We start from the raw sequence: 22,433 nt of genomic DNA, 5'->3' as shown, positions 1-22,433 counted from the left end.
AGTGCACAAATTCGAACTAATGGTAGTGACCGAATTCGGTCAAATCTACCATTTGTTCAAACGTGTGCGATCAATTTGGGTAATACCGAGTTATGGCCCTGGTTTTTACTGGAGGCACTCAGTCCCTCTGAGTCTTTCATCCTCATGACCACTGGATTTTGTGGGTGTACAATAAGTGTATCTAAATGCACACTTTATTTGTGATGGATGAGTTGGGCGAAGGGAGACCTGTCGGACACAACATATCTTGCCAAATTTTGACAGCTAAATTGAAAGTATCAAGTCATACAATAAATAAAATCCAAAAGTGCACTTTCCTTGTGGACAAGACATTGCCATACAACATAGGTTTGATCCCCAGTCTGAATAACACAAAAACACAACCTATTGCTGCAAAAGAAATGATACTATTCACCTTACACATTTGTAAAATTAGTACCTTTTTAGCCGGGGCTGGTTTGCCAAATCTTGCCCCGAAATTCAATCAGATTCATGCATGATTCATGTAAATAAATGCCACATATGCCATAACATTTTAAATATATAATTATTATTATGATACTTGCACATTTCAAGTTATATGGAAAGGAAATATATAAAGACCAAAATGTGGGTATGTTAAACACAAAATATGAGCACAAAATGAGAAATAATAAAATTGTCTTGCAATCCTGTTGTTAAAGAAAATGGAGTGGAAAAGAAATGAAGAGGGTAGAAGTATAAGTGAACAGAAACCCAGTGCTGGAGGGAAAGGAAATAGGTGTATCTGAGTATAGTAAAGTTAGAGAGAAGGTAGAAATAAAGGGCTTAATTTCAGGGTAAAATCTAAGCCAAATTGTCTCACAACAAAAGAAATAATAAATACACAATTCGCAATAGCAATTCTGGGTATTGACCTGTTACACCAGAAACATATTTGTGTATACTTCGAGTCCAATGTGTATACACATATACCCTGTGTTTTGAATTCAAGGTTGGTCTGCTTTTTACAAATGCAATATGAGATCCAGGTTTGTAAATAATTAGTCAGACCAATCAGTTCTTTGCTTCTTACTAATGTTATTGGTTTGCTATGTTATATTGGTATGAAGGAGTCGATAAGCTTAAGTGGCTCAATTCATGGATTTCATGAGGAAACCCCCATTGGGTCTGCCATCCCCAGTCCGGGCTTAGAAGCCGGAGGTGTCTGCCATTGAGTGCTCTATACATCACCAACAGCAACAACCAAAAATAATAAGAATAATACTAATGAAGTCGCTTTCCAACTCTCTCAGGCTTTCCCCTGCATCTGCCTCACCCTGTGGTTCTCATTCACGCATCCTCCCCTGTCTTCCTCCTTTCTATTAAACTGAGCTCAGTCTAGCTTCTCCTCTACTCCCCCTTTCACTCTTTCTATCCTGTCCGCTCCGTTCCCATCTATCTATTTCTCTCCAAATCCTTATAAAGTAGCAACTCCCCTCTTGCTTTCCTCCTTACCTTTCTTCTTCCAAATCCCGCACCTCCTTCCCTGTGTGACAGACTCCACATACTGCCCCTGCAGTTCATGGGAGCCCCCCCACACATGAGCCCCCAGAGTAGCTAATGCCCTGTGCAATTCTCTCGGCAGCGGCAACATCTGGGGCAGCTCAGAGCATTGGCAGCCCCACCCTCTCATCTTGTGCTATAGTTCTGAGCTTTCCATTTCTGCCTGCAGCCCTTACACTCTGGGCCCTCCTTTCATCCTCTCCCTGTAGCCTCCTTCCTCTATGTTTCACGGGCCCTCACTCCGAGAGGGATTTGCGTTAACAATTGCCCACTAACTTGTCCCCGGCCTCTATCTACTGCACATCAGCTCTTCTAGCTCTCTCTCCAGGCCTCCTCTTCCCCCTCCACCACACTTCCCGCCTTATAATTCAATAAGGCATTATTGGCCTGATCCAACAGGATCGCAAAGCCAAAATAAATATTTCAATGACTGTAAACAATTAATGTTCACATTGTTTCTAAATCTCTCTCGCATGGTGTCCCCCTTGCCTAGGAGCCTGCCATTGGATCCCCTTTCTTTTCTCTCCTTCTCTCCTTCTGACTCCTTTTCTCCCTGTCTCAACTTTTTCCTCTGTACCTTTGCCTCTTGCAGTTCTGGTCTCTCTGCGTCAGTGGTTTCCTCTGCCTCTTTGCCTCTCGGAGTCCTGCTTTCCCTGGCTCGCCTGTCTCCACGGCCCCTTTTTCTCTCGTAGTCCTGGTATCCCTGTCTTGGCTGTCTCTGCAGCCCCTTTGCCTGTCGTAGTCCTGGTGTCCCTGTCTTGGCTGTCTCCTCAGCCCCTTTGCCTGTCATAGTCCTGGTGTCCCTGTCTCGCCTGTCTCCTCTGCCCCTTTGCCTCCTGTAGTCTTGCTCTCCTTGAATCGGCTGTCTCCTCAGCCCCTTTGCCTCTCGTAGTCCTGGTCTCCCTGCTTTGGCTGTCTCCTCAGGCCCTTTGCCTCTCGTAGTCCTAGTCTCCCTGCTCTCCCTGTCTCCTCAGCTCCTTTGCCTCTTGTAGTCCTTTGGGGCTAACCCCCACACATCAGAATGCTCTGGGCCGGTAGGGATGCCGGGGTTGGGGAGCGGGATCAGGAGGCATTCAGCATAGGTCCAGGGTCCTGGGCCTCCTGGGATCGCTCCCTAAGAGCATGGTGGTGGGGTGCAGGCGTGATCCCCCACCGTGCACTGCATTGTTGCAGAATGGGCCACCTGTCAGAAATTGCAGTATTGTGACACTGATGATGATTGATTGATAGATGTGACATATCCTTTCTGACACATAGCGGATCTTGCTACTATATGTTGCATTTGTGTTGTAAGAAATGCACCCTTGATACTTCTAAGAAATCATTTTGTGTGGGTCTCTTCTCCTTCGACCGCTGGCCCCTGCACACTTCTTCCCTTTTGACTCCTTTGCAGCATGGTTATTGCTGCGGTGCGGTTATCAGATTGTGTTTTTGTGGTGTGGTCCTCGTTTCTGTTTATGTGTGGTGGAGAGAGTAGGGCTTTTAACTCGGTCACGTGACTTGGATGCATACTGGGTATTCCTGTTGTGGGTTTAGTCATTGGCGCTCTGATTTTAGGCCCATAGGCAATAACTTGATCTGATTGGGGTATTTTGTAGTCACCATTTAGGCTAGGTCCTCAGGCTTACTACTCCCAGGACCGACATACACTTTGTCAGACATGGGGTCGACACCATTTTGGGGCAGTCAAGACAACTTGGGGGTTTGTAAAAATAAATGTGTTGGTCTATTTTATTTTGTGATTCTTTGTGAGATAGTGGTTTTATGTTTGTTTTTACCAATGTGCTATTGAAAAACTAAGGAACATGAAACTTTGGTAAAGAAAGATAGTCAGTCTAAGGGGCAACAATTTTTTTAGCTTGAAATCTTGCCATCACAATTACATAGAGGATACACATTGACCCTTTCAGCCAGTGCATAAAATGGTATAACAGTAAGGGGGACCTTGCTCTGTGTCTTCCCCATGCCGGATAGAATAGGTGAAAGGGAGATGCATGAAGAGTGAGTCGCTTTCACCCACGGCGCCATTAACATCGATGGGTGACAAATCTCTAAAGTGCAGTATGTTTTTCTCCTTTAGAATTTCGAGTCTACACCAGACTACAATCCCCTTTATAACATCACTGCGCATCTGCATGGTGGGGAAGGATGAGAGACACGACCTCTAGAACAAACACGTTTATTTGATTTTCCAAAGCCTCAGGTACAATGATGCTATTTTGTGCGTGATGCCACAGGGCAACATATTGAAGTTGAGATGTGCATTTCCTGATTGACCTATAAGCAAGTTATCTGATATTGTATTTGTAGACCCCGCCCGGAAGAAGGACCAAGGTCCGAAATGCATCAGCAATAAAGGCGTCTGCGCGACTAATATGGAAAACGAATAAGAACAAAATAAGAGACTTTGTTTATCGTATGCACACATGGTATCATCATTTGTGTTTATGATCAAGACAATCTTGGAATAATTGAATGTATTATTAAAATATGCAGTAGTGTTTCGTACATTGATTGGTGGTGACCTCAGGTCTGGTGAAGGTTTCACCCGACACTATTCTCACTTCACTTTCACCCACCACCCTGTTCTTGACAGTTTGCAAAAGTAAACCTTGCAACCGAAGGGGCATATTTACAAAATGTTTCGAGCGGAGCAAAGTGAATTTGCACCACAAAAATACTGATTGCCCCGCGCTAAATTGACCTAATATACATAAACGGCACTACGTCTGTGCTAACTAGCGCAAAATTAGTATTATTTTGTTGTAAATTAGGCCCTAATTTACAAGAAAAGCACGACCGTGCTACTTAGTGCAGATTTAGTGTGTTTTGTAAATTACGCCCTTTTAGTGTGGTGCAGAGTGTACTTTTGCAGTGGAAAGTCACTTTGTGCCGGTTTCAGGAGAAGCCCAGCCTTTAGAAGGGTGACCTTTGAGAGGCGTGGTGACAGGCTCGGAAAGGGAGGTGCACCAAGAAAGGGGGTGGGTTTGTGTGTTAGATGCTTGCCCCCTGGCATCAGCCCTGGTGCCCGGAGCCCACGGTGTGTGGGGGTCCCAATTTGAGTAGGATTGAGGGCTTCAGGCAGATATGGTCTTTTGGGGCAGGGAGATTGGTATCTGAGGGTGCTGGGACGCAGGACGTGGATCTGCCTGCTCCCCCCGTATGGTTTGCTCAAGGATTGTAGAGGTGCATCGGCCCAGGCTAAGTGACTGAGTTGACCTGTGGGTTATTCAGGGGTTTGCCGTAATGGATGGTTGCACCTGGCAGCAGTCATGGTGGCTGGTGCCTCCTGTGTGGGGTCCCACTTCGAGTGGGGCTGGAGGGTTTTTTCGGCAGGCAGGCACTGTGTGGGCCGGGGATCGGGATCGGAGGGCACTGGATGCAGGCAGAGGTTCTGGCTGCTTGACGGGTATCGTTTCTCAAGGAGTTGGGCAGGTGAGAAGTCTCACCCATCAGTTGACCAGTGACCATACTGGAGACAAGCGTGTCAGTTTTGGTTGCTTAAGGGCTTGTGGGACTGAGCTATTTCCATGGTGGCAGTATTATGTCAGTAGTATGGTTAGGCCCACTTTGAGTGGGGCTGGTGCGATCGCCATTTGGATGGGATGCAGGCTTCCGAGATGCACCGTAGGGTGGTACGAGTCGGGCAGGTGGGTCTGGATGGACTGCCGGTGGGTACATCGTAGGTGCATGGGAATACACAAGGTGGTGCCTGACACACCAAGTGGTTGGTGTGGGGTTGGTGAGGTCGCCGTTGGGCGGTGAGTGTAGCTGTGCATTGGCCCAGGCTAAGTGACAGAGTTGAGTTATGGGTTATTTAGTGGCTTGTCACAATGGATGGTTGCCCCATGACATATATCGGGGTGGCCAGAGCCTTCTGTGCGGGGTCAGACTTCGAGCAGGGCCGGAGGGCTTTTCAGCATATAGGGACTGCAGAGGCTGGGAGATCGGGATCTGAGGGCACTTGATGCAGGCAGAGGGTCTGGGGGCTACCCGGGCATCGGTTGAGCAGTGCCCATACTAGAGACAAGAGTGTCAGTCTTGGTTTCTTGAGGGCTTGTGGGACTGATGTATTTACCATGGTGGCAGTATTGGTTCAGTAGTATGGAAGGACCCCCATTGAGTGGGACTGGTGAAATCGCCGTTTAGACAGCATGCAGGCTTCTGGGGCGCACCTTGGAGGGGTACAGTTTGGGCAGGTGAGTCTGGATCGTCTGCCCGGTGGGTACCTCATAGGCACGAAGGAGCACACAAGGTGGTGCCTGACACACCAAGTGGTTGGTGTGGGGCTGGTGAGGGGCCATTAGGCGGTGAGTGGGCTTCCGTGAAGTACCATCGGTTGGCACAGGACATGTGAAAGGCGGTCTGGCCAGCACTACACAGTGGTTTGTCACTGTCTGGTCATGGTATTTGCATGTCAGCATATGATGTGTTAACCTGCCTTATTCTGTACCTCTAGATCACACCCAAGGACATGGGGAATGACCCCGGGAACCCTGACTGGTGGGCTGGCCATACATGAAGGAAGGGTACTGCTGCAGGGGGGGGGCACACAGTAGTAGAGGAGTGTGCTGTGGTTGCCTCAATCCTTACAGAGAATGAAAAAAGTAGTGGATGGCTTCCACCACAGACTCCAGAAAATGTGGTGTGAACCATTGTTGTATATGTAGGGACAATGGAGGGGGGTGCCTAACGAGTGAGAGGAGAGGTGGGTCTGGTGGTGTTTTTTCGGGACCCAACAGGAGGAGGTCATGGGTCTCGAGAGCCAAGCGTAGGTGTTGTTTCAGGAAGGTGGGGCGTGCCCCTGACAGATAGACCAGTGGCCCTGTGGTGGTAGGTTGGAACACATTGCATTGAATTGAGCTAGGGGATCAACCATGTGGTTCACTGGAAGGGAAACTTATTGCTGATTTAGGTTATAGTCCTAGGTTTGGCGTGAGTTGTCATGACAGGGGCTCCTACAGCGGTTCTCACCGGTCCAGGGGGAGTGTGTCTGGTCTGGTCGGTTTAGGGCTCACATATTTCCTTCAGTCTCGTCCAGGTGCATGGGTGTGGGGGGCCACTGCCACGCCCCTATGCTTTAGTACCGAAATGACATAATTGATGATATAACTAGGACGCAATGATGATGTAACAACCTGTAGGTGATGTGAATTCATATATGGCAGTGTGGCGTTTGTTGATGATGTAAGAAAAGTAATAAATGCAGCCGTTGGCCTTCCAAAGAATACTTGTGTGCGGTTGTTTCTTGTGTCCCTCACGGGCATTGCCACATAAGCTGCTCAAAACCTTTTGTAATTTAGGCCCGCAGCAAGATGTGAGTTATAGGTTTGTCTTTAGGGAGCTCCTACAGTCAAGCATGTTGACTTGAGACCAGACACATACTTAATCTTTCTACAGCATCAGGTGTTTGGCAGTAATTGCACAACTTTGAACTTTTGGATACCTTGTGGAATTGAAGCCCTTTACTTGACACTTGGGGCCTAATTTTCAAAAAGTTTAAAGCGGAGCAAAGTGACTTTCCACAGTAAAATTACACTTTGCTGCGATCGGCAAACGGGATTACGCACGCAGTTTGGCACGCAATTTCCCTATTTTCTGCGCAAATAATTTCATGAATCGGGCCCGTAATCCTCCCATTCAAAAGAGCTCTTTTTGTCCAACTCATTTCTTGTTTTACAATTCCTTTATTGTTCCCCTGATTTACCCAAGATACGTCATCATCACTAATTTCATTAGTAAACAAAGTAATTTACAACACACTGGCTTGCTATGGATATGTCAATGCATGTGCCATTGTTCCCACCTCGTGTTGCAGAGGAGAAGAGATCTCAAGTCGTCATTCAATCCATAAACATCCAAATCACCAATGTTTTCAAGTATTAAACGGTCTATGTGGGGTATTTTTCATAATCTAGAAGCAGCAAAGTGTGATAACTCAAAAAGATCTCACTGCCCTACTCTCAACATGCGACAATGAACGATTGGAGTGGAAACCGGTGTCGGGGACACGGTCTGGCATCTTTGAAAAATGGTCTTGCGAGGATGGAAAAAAAAAGAAGCAAAGGTGTCCCTCTGTCTGGTCTCTTAATGCAGCACCATTACAAGAGGAGCGTTCAAGAATGGAGAGACTGTTGCAAGAGTTCCATGCAGTATGAACGCGACCACTGACATTATGGGATTATGCGGCTGCAGCGTAATCCACCTCTTTAGGGATTTGCAGCATCACCCACCATCGTCTGCACAATCTGCAGGTTGCACCCCAAAATATTGCTTCTTGCTCAGATGGATTAAAAGTTTCATTACAGGATTCATAGGGAATTAAGGGGGTCCCGTCATCCAGATGAAATGGCTTGTCTACCTTCCACTTGCTAAGGGCTGCATCAAGACTGTAGTACAAGGTATCAGCCTCTAACCCCACCTTCTGGAATCATCCATGCCAGGGATTAGAAGCAGTGTCTGGATGAGTGATTGAACTATTACTAGTGATAACATAGTAGGTGGGCGATTTCTCTAAAGAAAAAAGAAAAACTATTCTATGCTTCAATAATCACATGCAAGTTTGCATGAAAGCAAACCCTCAAAATGAGACATGCAAATAAACCAGCATCCCCACTTCTTCTTAGGAAGATGGATGGGAAATGTGAAGACCAAGGGCTCTCAGGCAGCAGTGAAAATGAGGGGGTTCGGGGAAGCACCCAGAATGAAGGCCCCACTCTCCCATTTGCCACGAGATCCCCAAGAGCCCACCTTAAGATTCCGCAATGGCCCCATTCCCAGGAAGTGCGTCACTTGGTTCTCAGTGACACGTGTTCTTCCTGTGGTGAGAATGAAGGTAAATTCTCACACATCAAATTGTGCTGCTCCTCTCGAGGCAGGGTGACCCGGTTTCCTGGTTTTGCCGGAACCATCCTGGAAATGGGCCCCCGCTTAGTGTCACAATCGAACCTGGAGTTTATGATAACAAGAAGTGCTGGAAATCGTATTTATTTTCATGTGCAATCCTACCAAGTAGGGAGAGATTTTAGGGGTTTTTAATTCGCTGGGACGCTAGTCCTACTGTTATGTGAGTGGCATGTGCCTTTTTTTCAAAATCTGATCACCCTATCTTGAGGGCATCTCACTTTATAAATGCCACCAAACTCATCACCCACCCCTCTAAGGAAAAACCGACCCCATCACCATCTCACAATACAGCCAAGACCTCTCCAGCAGCCATGAAAGAGGACTATTCGGATAGCAGCTAGAATCATAACTCCTGATCTTTGACCGAGACTCTGGGAGTCAGGTCACATGTGCCTTCCATACTAGAGCAATTAGTGGCAACAGGTGAAAAGTTGTCATTATTATATGTTGACAGCTATCACTGTTCATTAATGATCCCCAAGTGATTTTTCCTAGTATGCTATTGGTGGAGATCGATATATATATATATAGGCATGATTTACAGAAGCGTTTTTCAATGGGAAAATGCCATTGAAAAAAGGTCCATACTTCAGGCCCTAGATCAGTGGTCTTCAAACTGTGGGGCTGCCCCCTCCCCCCCCAACAAGGGGCCGAAGGATATCCAGGAGCCGTGCAAGGCTCTTCCAAAAAGGAGTATGGTTACTGCGTTCAATAGAATATATGTGCAAATAAGGCATCTGGGTCGGGACGAGGGGGGTAGCACCAATATATTTACTCAAGAGGGGCATGGCATAGAAAAGTTTGAATGCCACTGTCTTTGATGTTTTCACAATACCCCTAATTTGCATATCTGAAAACAAAACAATGTGGTGGAGTTTCAGAGGCTTTTCATAAATGTGATGCCTCTGTTAAATCGGCTCATGCAGTCACTGTTTTGTCATGTTATGGACTTAAAAAAGGTTCATGGTTATATAACACAACCGCACTGTCACTGCACTGCGCGTGGGTCTTATTATTATTTTTCTTTGCTTTGGGGAGGTTGTGAGGTTGTGGGTTGCCAACCTGGAAAATACAACTACAAGTGAGAATTTGTAACACAGGAAAGAATTTTTCAAAAATGTTCTGAAACATAGCAGTAGCTATTTTAGGCAAGCATACCACCATAATGGCAATTTCAGTTTGAATAGAAATTCAACTGATTGGAAGGCTATTTTTTTTTTTACAATATAGAAAATATAAAAAAGTATATAACTGATAATATTGTCTCATCTGGCCAACTGGCCATCTCTGGATTCTGGTCAAGATTACACACGGTGCATACGAGAGAGAGAGAGAGAGAGAGAGAGAGAGAGAGAGAGAGAGAGAGAGAGAGAGAGAGAGAGAGAGAGAGAGAGAGAGAGAGAGAGAGAGAGAGAGAGAGAGAGAGAGAGAGAGAGAGAGAGAGAGAGAGAGAGAGAGAGAGAGAGAGAGAGAGAGAGAGAGAGAGAGAGAGAGAGAGAGAGAGAGAGAGAGAGAGAGAGAGAGGGGTGTGTGTGTGTGTGTGTGTCTCACATGCAGCTACAATAGTGTCAGTATAGGGCGAATATTTAAGAATGCATTACACTTTACCTAGGAAACAGAAAACATATTTCCTGCTGTAACTTGTGTTATCGTCCATGAAAGGTCATCACTTGGCATGCATATCATCTGTTCAAATCTGAACTTTCCAGCCAAATTTGGCAATGATTTATCAATGTCTTCATGCCCAAAATGACTGCTTAATAAACTTGTTTCTGCACGAAATTTAAATTTCCATATCGGTCAAAAATCACACTTTACCCCACCACATCTCAAGATAATCTACTTTCATTTTTGAGATTTTGAACACATGCACAGCTTTGATCGAAGGCTAGTGCATGTCGGATAATTTTGTAAATTAGATTAAACATATGGAAGTATTTTCTTTGTATGAACAACAATCTATTGGTGCTTCTGCAGATGTGCAGTAGGCACAGAGACAAAAACAGAATGAAAAGTATACCGCAACCACAAAAAAAAAACATCTGCTGCCACCAGCACACACTCATCCCCAATTAACACACGTACAGTCGGGTCAGACGAATAAAAACATGATGAAAAATATTCGGCCCAGTCAAAAATATTCTGTGAAATGCACAAGATGATCTGCTACACCCAACGCGCAGTGGGGACATCATACATCCATAGCAGTGCCACAGGAACGCAACCAAATGAGGATACACACCACAGAATGAAAATATTCCATGAAATGCACATGATTGGTAGTACCCCATAGGCAGCAGGACTGAAGTACAGGTGCATTAGGATTGGAGGGACACAATGAAAAATAAACACTCCACAAATTAAAAGCATTCCTTGAAATGCAAAAAATGGGGAGCCACGCCCAACAATACCACTCTACGTGCGTAGTAGACATGGAAGGATCAAATACATTTTGAAATAAACTGTACAATGTCCAAAACAATCTCCCCAACTCACACACTCCATGTAGTAATGTGCAGAAGGGTCATAGAGACAAAACACATTTACAAAAACTCCACAACATGAACATTCTTCTGCATAATGCACAAGGTGATTGGCCACACCAATATGCTGTAGGGCCACCATGAATGTGTACTATGGTCAGGGGAATAATATTAAATGAAAAGCATGCCATAAAATGAAAACAAATATTCTAAAAAATAAAAAAAATATTGTGAAACACAAGCAAATCTGCTACTACTACTTAACATTAGAGCATTAGAACATTCTTATAAGGGTCGGAGCGACAAACCGGAAAGAACAACATACAGAACATTGAAAAATAGGCTGTGAAACTCACAGGATGATTGACCAAAACCAATATGCTATAGGGCCTTCTTTCCGAGCAGCAGGGTAAGGGGACAGAACAACAACAAATATATACCGCTTAAAATGAAACAAGTACTGCAAAGCGCACAAGAGGATCTGCCACTCCCAACACAAATGGTCACCATAACTCATACACAAATCACATGATAATCTCTTGAATAAGCAAAGAAAACATTGGTCATTAAAGTTTTTTTTTTCTTTTTTTTTTAATGTAAGGTTGCTAAACTTCAAATGGAAAGGTTTACCCTGCTATTAAATGCTGAGCTATAACCAACATTGCTGGAACCTAACACATACAAACAAATAAAACAAAATCAGCACATGCATGTAACTTTACAACATACAGCAAAAATATACCAAAATACACAGCAAACATACAATACAATGAAAAAACACGCATTACAATGTAACCAGTAGTGCTAATATATACATTACATGAAATACATAAAAAAAGCATACCAAATTCACACCAAACAATAACAAACATTCGCTTGCTAGGTACAAGCAAACATACATACAACAGCATCATAGAAACAAAATACAAAGCAATATTAACATTGTTATTACTACCATTATTAACAACATATCACATTCACAGAAATACAAGGCAAAGGGATGATATAAGGTTCCACCAATGCTGGTTTTATGGTATGTTTTTTTGTTAATTAGTGTATGAGAGCAAGAGTAGAAATTGAGGTACTAAGTATCAGCACAATGAGCCACAAGGAGGTCACATTCAGTATGCAATCAATAATTCTTGCAGCGGCATCCCTAGACGCAGAACAAGAAAGGAAAGGAAAAAAGGCAAAGCTTGTGCATGTGGGAAGTTGTTAGGCGTAAGTTACAATTCGCTGAAAGGTAGCCGAGCACAAGCATATCTATTGACTCATTCATTGTGTTAGCATAGTACCTCTGTAGCTTTACAGCCACTTGGCAGTGCTGATGTTGCTTATTTTCAGTAGCAGGGCTTGCAGGCAATTGTGTAGCGACAATGTGGTGCTCTTGTGGCAGCATGCGCATCAAGAAACCACAGATGGAGAAATAAGAAAGTGTATCCTTCGAAATTGAGGGCCAATCCATCAGATTGGGCGAGGTGGCCCCGGTGGTGATGTTAGCAATGGTTCAAGAGTAAGGGGAAATATTCAATTTTCTATCTATAGAGTTACCTACCTGTCTATCGTTAAAATAGCTAATGTGTTGAGTAATCAACACTGACGGAGAGCCAGGCAGCTTACAGGTTTGAATCTACCTATCTAGGTCTCTATCTTTCTATGTATCGATCTATCAATCCTTAGATAGCTTATATGTTAAGGGACCACCTCTGACATGGGGTCAGGCAAGTTGCAAGTTTGAAACTCAGCGAGGCCAACACAGCCGTGCACCTGCCAGGCAGTGCCGGCCTTAGCGGCGGCATCGCAACGCGCGGTGAAAAAATGTTGTTTTGTTAACTCCCCACGCTGCAGCAGGGAGAACATCACTGGAATAGGGTGCGCATGCTAAGCATCAGCACCCTATTCTAATGAAAACCGCCTGTCTCCAGAGCAGGGAGGTAATCACCTCAATAGGGTGCTGATGCGAAAGCATCAACACCCGATTGTTATTAAAAGCGCCTTGCTCCCGCGCTGGAAAGCCCGGTGCCAGCACAAGTGGGGCACATTTAATCAATAGCGCCCCTGCTGTGCCTTCCCCCACTACGCCAGGTCGGGGGAACCCTTACTTGAAAGACTCCTCCGAGCTCGCATGGCAGGGGGGGGCTGATTCATATTATCATGATCTATATTAATAGAAAAGTATAGACGGGTATGGTTCATGTCAATATGTTATTTCCTTCATAATTTTCCAATCAAGCCCTCTTAAAGACTAGACTTCACTGAAATGTCCTTTATTCCAATGCACCTATAAACTAGAAAAAAACGTCCCAATACGAGTCACATTCCTATGTAGTGGGACTGAGCCGATTCATAAAACCATCTAAAATGTCCTGCCACGTGCTGGCCTTTTCTGCATTATTAGTACGATATAATACCATGAAATAATGGGCCTGATTTACAAACGCGTTTTCAATAGGAAAATCCCATTAGAAAAAAAACTCTTTGCAAGTCAAGCCCATGTGTTTTCAGGGTTTTGAGGTTTGAGCGCAGACTCCAAGAACGTATCCCCTATATCAAGATAAGCGGGACATATTTCTCAACAGACACGTCTGACGTCGTCAATAATATATGCGGAGTCTCACAAGAAAACAATAAACCTTCCCCACCTTTTTGCTCTAGTGTAAAACGGGGGAACGTTTCTGAAAGTAGCATAAACCGGTATTTGACTTTGTCGTTGTGCATTTAGAAACTCGCTAAATAAACGGTGTGCGTGTGACTATGCCCGCCCCTGTCTGTTTTTTTTCCTTAAGAAAGACATATTTTTTCGAATGTAGGGTGCATAAACTGAGATTCGAAATGACAGAGCTTTATAATGAATGATTTTCGCCGCTTCTGCTATTATTGGCTGTATATAAAAGAGGCCCAATCAGAGAACTGGATCCGGGGTTAAAGAAAGAAAAAGAGGACAAAGTGCGACGTGAAACTGCGTGACAATAAACAGCGCTGGCGGCCGCGCTCCCACAAAACCTTCACTGGCCGCTCCTCGGGGAGGGAGGCCAGCATCCTGTGAGCCGAAGTGTGTTTGTTGTGACAGCCGGCGTCAGGCCCGGAGCCCTGTTATTGTGTTATGCCGGGTGTTGGTGTGGTGTCAATAACACACCGGCGGAATGTCTCTGCTCCACGTATATACAAGGCGCGTATGGGGGCGCTGCCTATTTTAAACAAAACACAGGCTCTTTTTCCTGCTTAGAATTCCTCACACATAATTCTAGATTCTTCATTTAGAAATGTAAGGTTTCCTAGCTCTGCTATTTTATTGCGTTGTACCAAATATTGGCGATATAGAATCCCCGGAACATGTCACCCAAAGCCCCACCCAAGGCCTCTGCTGCGGGTAGGTTCACTTCTAATGAGGAAACGGTACACCTGAAGTAAATAACGGTGCCAGCTGCGCCTAGGCAGTTGTAATGCCTCCTTTGCTGTCATCGCTGTAATATAGAAGTTAAACAAAGGGTTTGGAGAGCGTGGTGTTGGTGAATTGGTCACAGATGGAAGGGTCAACGTCTGGACATAAGGGCCTGATTACAAATATGGTCATGTTTAAAAATGTTCCATTGTTTAAAAAAGTTCCATTGAAAACATTTTTGTAAATCAGGCCCTTCGTTTCCGGGTTCAAGTTGGTTCTTCAAAGAGATCGGACATGCACATAACGACTTTTTTTTTCTTTCAAAAAATGCATTTACAATAGACTTAAACAGTATGGGTTGTAATGCTAATAATAATTATTATTATTTCTAGTATTTGGTCGGGCTTTTCTGCTGACAGGACAACATAAACACGGGCTCGTGCAAATTCAGAGGCAGATAAAACAGTACAGGTAGGGAACAGAAACAACAGCATATGCTGCCGAATACACTGGTCGTGTGCGTGATATAGCGCTTCGCACCCGATCGTCCCACTTCTAAGAGCTGTAATTAGGGTGACCAGATTTAAAAAGTAAAAAACCGGGACAGGGCAACTAACATAAAAGTAGGACTAACTCTTGAAAGTGGCACTGTCAAGGCACTACACTTAAGTAGCGTTTGGAGGAGAGGCGGTTTCAGTGTTACTGTTAAAATAAACACATTTTATAATCAATTTCTAACAAACGAACACTATCTTAATTTGTAAAATGCAGCATTTCTTCTTTGCGAGCTATGCCTGCCAGCTATGAAGACACACTACCAAAAACCGGGACCACTGCAGTTTCCAATGGGAACATAATCTTGAGAAAGGGGGACAGAGCAGCAAAAACCGGGACAGTCCCGGAAAAACCGGGACGTCTGGTCACCCTAGCTGTAATAATCTGTGTCATCGTTCTCATGATGCTCATTTTATCGACCTCACCCGACTGAAATGCTGAGTCGACTTGTGGAACACGTGGCACCCTTCTTTCCGCGTGGCTAACGTGTAGCGCTAGAGCGATCTGTCTGGCATGTTAACCTATCAGAGGCAAACACACGTACACATGTGTGCAATGACCAGGAACCTGCAAAGTCCTTGGGAAACACTTGTATGGTATATTCTAGTGTATAGCCATCCTTCGGCAGGGAGGGGTCCCTCGCCCCTGCTCTGGTGAAGGAAGGGGTGTGATGCCATGGTGCTGCCTATCCCTGGGTGTAAAGACTGGGGTGCTCAAATACCAATCGTCAATCCGAAGGTGTGGGAGGGGGCTGGGGGCGTAGCATGTTGAGAAGAGTAAATGGTGCCCTTTGGAAGGGAGCCCCTGAGAAACGATAGTTGAAAGGGGCACTGTGCCCCGCTGACTGGCGGGGGGGCGGTGTTTTTGGATGGGACCTCCTCTGACGGCAGCTTGATCCCAATCAGTCTGTCTGTGGCCCCTTTTGTGTTCCGTCCCCCCTCCTACCTGGCGCAGACCCCTCGCCACCCCCCATGCCGCGGGGCTATGATGGCCCCTCTCGACGTCGATGCTAATGATATTGTGGGTAGCCCCGGCCTTTTCACATGGAGATGGCCGCGAAATTACCAGCATCAATTAGACGGCCGGACAATGGCGGCCTAAATAAATGCCCCTGCGGCCCTCTTTAGCCCCCACTCGGGTTTCAGGTTCCTGCTGCAGGCGGGAGATTTACATCTGTAGCTTAAGGTGGAGGTGACAGCCCCAGAGATCGTTTCATCGGGTAAGAAGGGGCAGAGCTCCGGGCATGCGGGGGCGCTGCAGGTGCTCGAGGTCTGCTCAGCAACAGATGGGGACAAGAATCTCTTTGTGGGGAGTGCTCTTATTCGGGAAATATCAGTGGCCACACCTGCACTGCACATCTATGCACCAATTCCCCATCTCTCTCAAGCACGGATGAATGCACGGAGATGCAGTGCAGCGATGTGGGTGTAATGCCACACAGTGAACTATATATATATATATTTTTTGCATTTATTTATAGCGCACATAAACCGTAGATATCTAGGCGCTAATTCCACAGAAGTGCACGCGCCACGCCCGAGACACGCCTCTGCAGCGCCTATATCCCAGTGCCTCAAGCTAGGCTGCGCTACTGTGTAGAGGGCGCCCTATTGGTTGCCCCACCCACAGGTGCCCGCTTGCCCGCTCTGAGAAGCTCAGCGCTCCCCTGCAGCACGGCTATCTGATCAGGGCCTGGCCTCCGACAGCTCCTCCGGGGCACTTTCTCCCGGCCCTGTGAAGTCTGAGCACACACAGGGCGCGTGCCTTGGCACCCAGCCCCACCGCACTCCAGAGAAGGGAAGTACACCTTGCCGTGGCAGGACTGGACGGAAGTGATAACTGCGCCCGCTGCGCGGAGATGAGAACGGTACATGTCTGCGGTGTGGAGGCGCTCCGCTTTATAGTGGGGGCTTCACTTTGCGAATTGCGGCCTACAGCCAGGCTATAGGGGGCAGACGCTGCACCCTACTACGGCGAGATTACAGCTGCACCCGGCTGCCCCCGGAGGAGGCTTCACCCTAGTATTGGGCGATGAGATCTGCAGCGTACTGCAATGAGGGTGTGGGGGGGGGGGGGTGGCTCTGCCACACTACAGCAAGGAGATTACAGCTGTACCGTAGCGTTGTGGGAAGGGGCTTGACTTTACTGAGGAGGGGTTACACCTGACTGTGTAGAGGAAGGGCATTGCACCCTACCACACCAATGCAGGTTGGCGGCTCTGGACTTCACCCCACTGCAGTGGTTTTCAACGTTTTTCATACCACTCCCCCTCCCCATTGAGTAAAAATAGTGTTCCCAGCTACCCAGGGAGTTGCCCCATCCCCCCTAGGGGGTCCAAAGGATGTCAAGGAAGGAGACCCCAAGCTCTTTAAAATATATACAGATTTTCCACTTCTTATATATTCATTAGCAGTCATCTTAATCATTGTTTTATATTAAAAACACTCATCTTAATCCCTTTTTAAAGCGTCTGCCCCCGCGCCCCCCTCACGGGGCCTCCCAGGGTACCAGTTTGAAGTCCACTGCCTTACTACAAGGGTTGGCGTCTGAAAGGGGGCGGGCGTAGCCCAGATATACGGGAGATGAAATCCTACCTCAGCCTTGGCATCTCTTTGGCGTGACCATGAGGGGCACCTCGGAGGCCGCGAGCCTACAATGCATAACCCCGGTCCCTAAAACGCACAGACCTGTGCTTGACAAGAGCACATAGCGGCATGTCTTTCTGCTTAGGGGCGTCACTGTCATTCTGCTGGGCTGTCGCATGTACAGTGAGGGAGCGCCAGCCTTTCTCAGCAGCCTGGGCCGCCTTTGGTGGTGCTGCGCCAGCTGGACGCGTGCATTACATGGTCTGTTAGGACCAGCCTCTCTTCTGAGGGCCCTGCTTTCCCCGGAACCTCTCCATCTGGGCGGACTGCACCCACCTCGCAGCTAACTGGTTCCTGCGGACTCTCTATCCCGCTGTAAGGCCGGCCCAGCTCGCCTCTGAGCGGATCTCTCTCTTCCCGTGACTCCAGGGCCCTGCCTGCGCTCTGCTGCTGTCTCTCTGGGACCTCCCCCTAACCGCGCTCTGCTGCTGTCTCTCTCTCCGGTCCGAGCACCCTGGCTGCGCTCTGCTGCTGTCTCTCCGGGACCATGCTGCACTCTCCCGTTATATCCTTCTGTACTCTCCCCGTGGTCCTTCTGCCCTCTTCCCGGGCCCTTCTGCCCTCTCCACCGGTTCCCATTGGCACTCTCGCTACTGCCCCGTTCCACATCCGCAAGCGCCTCGCAGCACTATTGCCCGGCCCCTAACTCTGGCAGCAGCACGTTCCCAGGGCCTGTGGTACATAGAGAACGAAGCCTGTTCGGCTTTGCACTGTTTTTAATTATCCATAAACGAGGTTCAGATTGTGCGATGCGCGGCCAGAAACGCCCGTGGAAGGCTCAGGACCTTGGCTGATGTCAGCTGTTCCTTCCCAGCCTGCTCCATGCACACGGCTCGGATTTTGGACACACGTATGAGTCGGGGGCACATAGCGATGGAGACATACACCACACATTGCTATCTACACACTGCGAGCAGTAATACAGGTCACGAGCAATGCTGCTAAAGACAGGAGACTGGCAAATGCTAGCATCCCTGAACAGTGGGGCCCGATTCATGGAATGATTTGCACGGTTCAAAGTGGCTTTGCACTGCTGAAAAGGGACTTTGCATTGCTGACACAAACCCTGATTCATGGAACTCTGCAGTGTCTTTTTGCAGTGCAAAGTCAGTGCAAATTCATTTTGTACTGAAAAATGACTATGCACTGCAAACATGCACTTTGCACAGTTCCATGAATCAGGGTCTGTGTGGGAAGTGCAAAGTCACTACCGTGCAAAAAAAACACGAATCCGGCCCCTGGTCAATTGCAGGCAAGTAGAGTGCCGTGATACAAAGTGCCTGGGTAGAAGCAGTGTGCAGGACTAATACAGCGTGCAGTGCTAAAAACAGTACATTCTAGAATGCTCTAACAGACTCCGGTGAACTTGGGGTGAAACACAATGCGGTGCTAAGGACAGTGCGACAGTTTGGGTGCCATACCAGTCCCACCCGAAGAGCTGTATGCTTGCTACAACTATTGTGCAGAGCTGCTGACCGCTCACACAGCTCTACAGTAAGCGCGAGGGAGATGCGACATACAGCGGGTGGTGCTGCCGACATTGCGCGCAAGGTTACAGTAAGTAAAGGGGGCGCTGCGTGCCGCACGCGGCGATACAGCCCCTGGACGACCGTGCAGTGGAGAAACAGCACAGAATGCAAGCCAGTGCGCAGAAAATATGCAGCCATGCAGGCCACGTGCATCCCAGATTCAGCGCTGTGTGCTCCAGTCACTGTGTTGCGGTCTACGCAGTCACTGTGCAGTAGCAATCAGTGTGCAGTGCGACCTGTGAGGTTAAGTGCTACAGTATTTGTGCAATGTTACCGCCACTGAGTTAAGCTATAGGCAACGTGCAATACTAAATATCTGCCATGCTGCAGGCAGTATGCAGTGAAACAGCAAGCATGCAGTGTCAGAGGCAGTAATACGCAGTGTCACTATCGCTGTGACACACTACAAACAATGTGCAGTGATACCTCCACAGGGCAGTGCTGCAATCAGCATGCACTCTGTCATTGCAATGGTACAGTCACTGCACTCAATTTGCAGTGGAACAGTCACTGCGCTCGGCTGCAGTTTGGAATGTGCAGTCACTGCACTGAGATGCAGTTTGCAATTGTGCAGTCACTGCACTGGGCTGCATTTTGCAATGGTGCAGTCACTGCAGTGGGCTGCATTTTGCAATAGTGCAGTCACTGCACCGGGCTGCCGTTTGGAATGGTGCAGTCACTGCACTGGGCTGCAGTTTGCCCTGGCACAGTCACTGCACTCGACTGCAGTTTGGAATGTGCAGTCACTGCACTGGGATGCAGTTTGCAATTGTGCAGTCACTGCACTGGGATGCAGTTTGCAATTGTGCAGTCACTGCAGTGGGCTGCATTTTGCAATGGTGTAGTCACTGCACCAGGCTGCCATTTGGAATGGCGCAGTCAATGCAGTGGGCTGCATTTTGCAATGGCGCAGTGAATGCACCGGGCTGCAGTTTGGAATGGCGCAGTCATTGCACCGGGCTGCAGTTTGCGATGGTGCAGTCAGTGCTACAGCCCATGGTTCTTTACTGAGCTATGCTACAATCTGTGCGCACCAATGCAGACACAGCAGTGATGCAGGCAGTGTCTACTGCTATAGCCGGTGTGCAGCAGTGCAAGCAGTGCAAAGTGACACAGGATACATTGTGTAGTAAGTGAGAAAGGTAATCAGCGTGTCTGCTTTTTTATTACAACAGCAGCTGCCTCTTTACAGAACCTTGCAAACACCTCCAACCTCCTTCTCGAGCAGCAGTGGAAACCAGGCTCGGACTGGCATATAGGGCAATGCCCCAACCAAGAACGCAAAAGGCAAGTGTGCACCAGTATATTGTGGTCAAAGTGGACCACTTTTTTGACACATGTGGGCCACTTTGATAAGTTACTTCACCATGCAGCTGGTAGTTTTGACCAGTGTTACTGAATCCATTTTCTTAAAAATTTCACAATTTCCATCACACGTTCTCAAAAATCTCCACGAAGGCTACTCCTCAAACAATCTGTCACAAAAGGAATGAATTGCCATTTGCAACAGTGGCCCACTTTTTCAGTGGTGCCCTAGACAATATTATATACCCCAGTCCGACCCTGGTTGAAGCCAGCGCCCACTTCCCCCATTCTAAACCTACATTTCTGAGTTCCATGTGTAGCAGAGCCCTCGGCCCCATCATGACAACAAGTGGCATAGAAAGCGCTGCGATCAGTCAAGAGTTTGGAACAATGTGCAGCGCTACATACAGTGCTCAGCGCTCAGTGTGCAGAGCTACAGTCCTGTGATCAGCGCCCGCTGGTAGAGTCACAGGGCAGTACGGGCAGTGCACGCTGGGACAGTCAGATGGCGCGCTATAAAAGCGTCTGAACATACCAGAACACATGAGCATTTTGCAACTACGTATAATTAACAAACACTAGCCCGGGGTAAACAACTGTAAAATCTCATCCGTTGGTGGGCCTGGAGGAAAGGGGTGAGATGCCGGGATTCCTGTTTTCGGAGGTTTTCCCTTGACGACATGTTGGCATTTCTTCCAGTGGCTCCTAGGAGAGCGACCTGTCGCAGATGCGGCGGCACGTCCATTGCGCTTCCCAAGTATTGTGGTGTGGAGAAACACAACCGTGCTATCTCGTTTCTCCGCTGCGTAGTTCTGAACACCACACCACAGCCTGGGGCCAAGAGTGGACAGGGGCCAAACACACGGCGTCCTTTGCAGGCCACCCACCTGTATATACCACCAGCACTGCAATAAAGGCGACTTCCCTTAGTCACCGACTCACACACTCTCTCCAGCCACAAAAACAATTAAAACTCAAAAGTTGGCCAAAATGTGCCCTCGCGAGAACTGTGGCAACCCACGCCAAGAAACAAATACGACAAACCCCCACGTTCTACCCAGACCGCGGTGCTCCCGTTTCAAGAGCGCCTTAAAAAAAGCCGCCTCCCGCGACGCCCAGGAGCAGCCTGGGGTCTGCGCGGCGCTGGGACTCACCTTCGGAGAGGGATACGGCGGCCAGCAGCAGGCTCAGCAGCAGGGCCAGGGTTCGCACGTCCATGGTGGCCGCTGGGATACGGTGTGTTCTCGGTCAGGGTTAGCCGGGCTCTGAGTGAGGGGCCGAGCTGGGCTCTGAAGACCTTCCTTCGGGGGGAGGGGCCGTCTGATTTATCACCACAGGCATGTTATTACATCCTTCCTCTAATAGAGCGTCGCTGCAGGGGCAGCCTCGGCCCCGCCTGCTGTGGCTGCTTGGAGCACGCGTTACGGCAGCCCGGTGTGTGTGCGTACGGGAGGGGGGGCAAGGCTGGGGGGGGGGGGCGATGTGGCATTGGGAAATGGGGCACACAGGGGCGGGTGAATGGTACATACATCTGGGGGCGGGGCTCTTACTACTCTAAAGAGCACACAGGACTAAGGTCTGGGAAATGCACAGCAGTAAGGGGTGTACAGCTCTGTATAAGAAACAATTCCCACGGGACACCCAACTCGGGAGGGGAGTTACACCAGAGGTGCACAGCAACAGGCTAGTTGCACATTCAAGGGTTTGCGCAACTACACGTGTGCACGACCCTGAAAGTACGCAGCCCCAGAAGGCACACAGCTCTGGACTGCATACATGGGCGGACTGGGAGCCAAAAGAGGTCCTCGCATACATGTTCAATCTGGCGCCATAGTACACATTTTCAGCAAGCCCAACCCTTTTCCTATGTGGACATTTGGAAATTCCATACCAGAGGCCCAGGGTGCAGAGGCCTACCAGGAAATCTCCAGAGTTCCCTATAGACCAGTCCACTCCTGGCTGTATACGACTCCTAGGGAACACAACCCGAAAAGGGTGCACAATCCAGGAAGTGCACGGCTCTTGGTGCTAGAATTTCAGTGGAACACGCACATAAGGCAGAGTAAGGCACCGCCGAACACTGGAAAGAAGGTGCATTGCTCCT

The 22,433-nt window shown here is 47.8% G+C and overlaps 1 protein-coding gene across 3 annotated transcripts in view; it reads right to left on the bottom strand.

Moving 5' to 3' along the window:
• The window catches only part of CXCL12 (C-X-C motif chemokine ligand 12), a 129,779-nt gene extending 108,112 nt beyond the window's left edge, over nt 1-21,667 (bottom strand). The window contains exon 1 of one of the 3 annotated variants that reach the window (XM_069611151.1): nt 21,484-21,667. In XM_069611151.1, coding sequence (XP_069467252.1) covers nt 21,484-21,547 — 64 coding nt within the window. In that variant the 5' untranslated portion in view covers nt 21,548-21,667. The remainder of the gene's footprint in view (nt 1-21,483) is intronic. The other 2 variants (XM_069611152.1, XM_069611153.1) reach the window with 2 other exon arrangements.
• Between the last annotated feature and the right edge of the window lie 766 nt (nt 21,668-22,433).

The sequence above is a fragment of the Ambystoma mexicanum genome, chromosome 8, assembly GCF_040938575.1.
Source record: "Ambystoma mexicanum isolate Mex_15411 chromosome 8, UKY_AmexF1_1, whole genome shotgun sequence".
Classification (NCBI taxonomy): domain Eukaryota; kingdom Metazoa; phylum Chordata; class Amphibia; order Caudata; family Ambystomatidae; genus Ambystoma; species Ambystoma mexicanum.
This window is presented reverse-complemented; position numbering and strand designations above follow the sequence as displayed.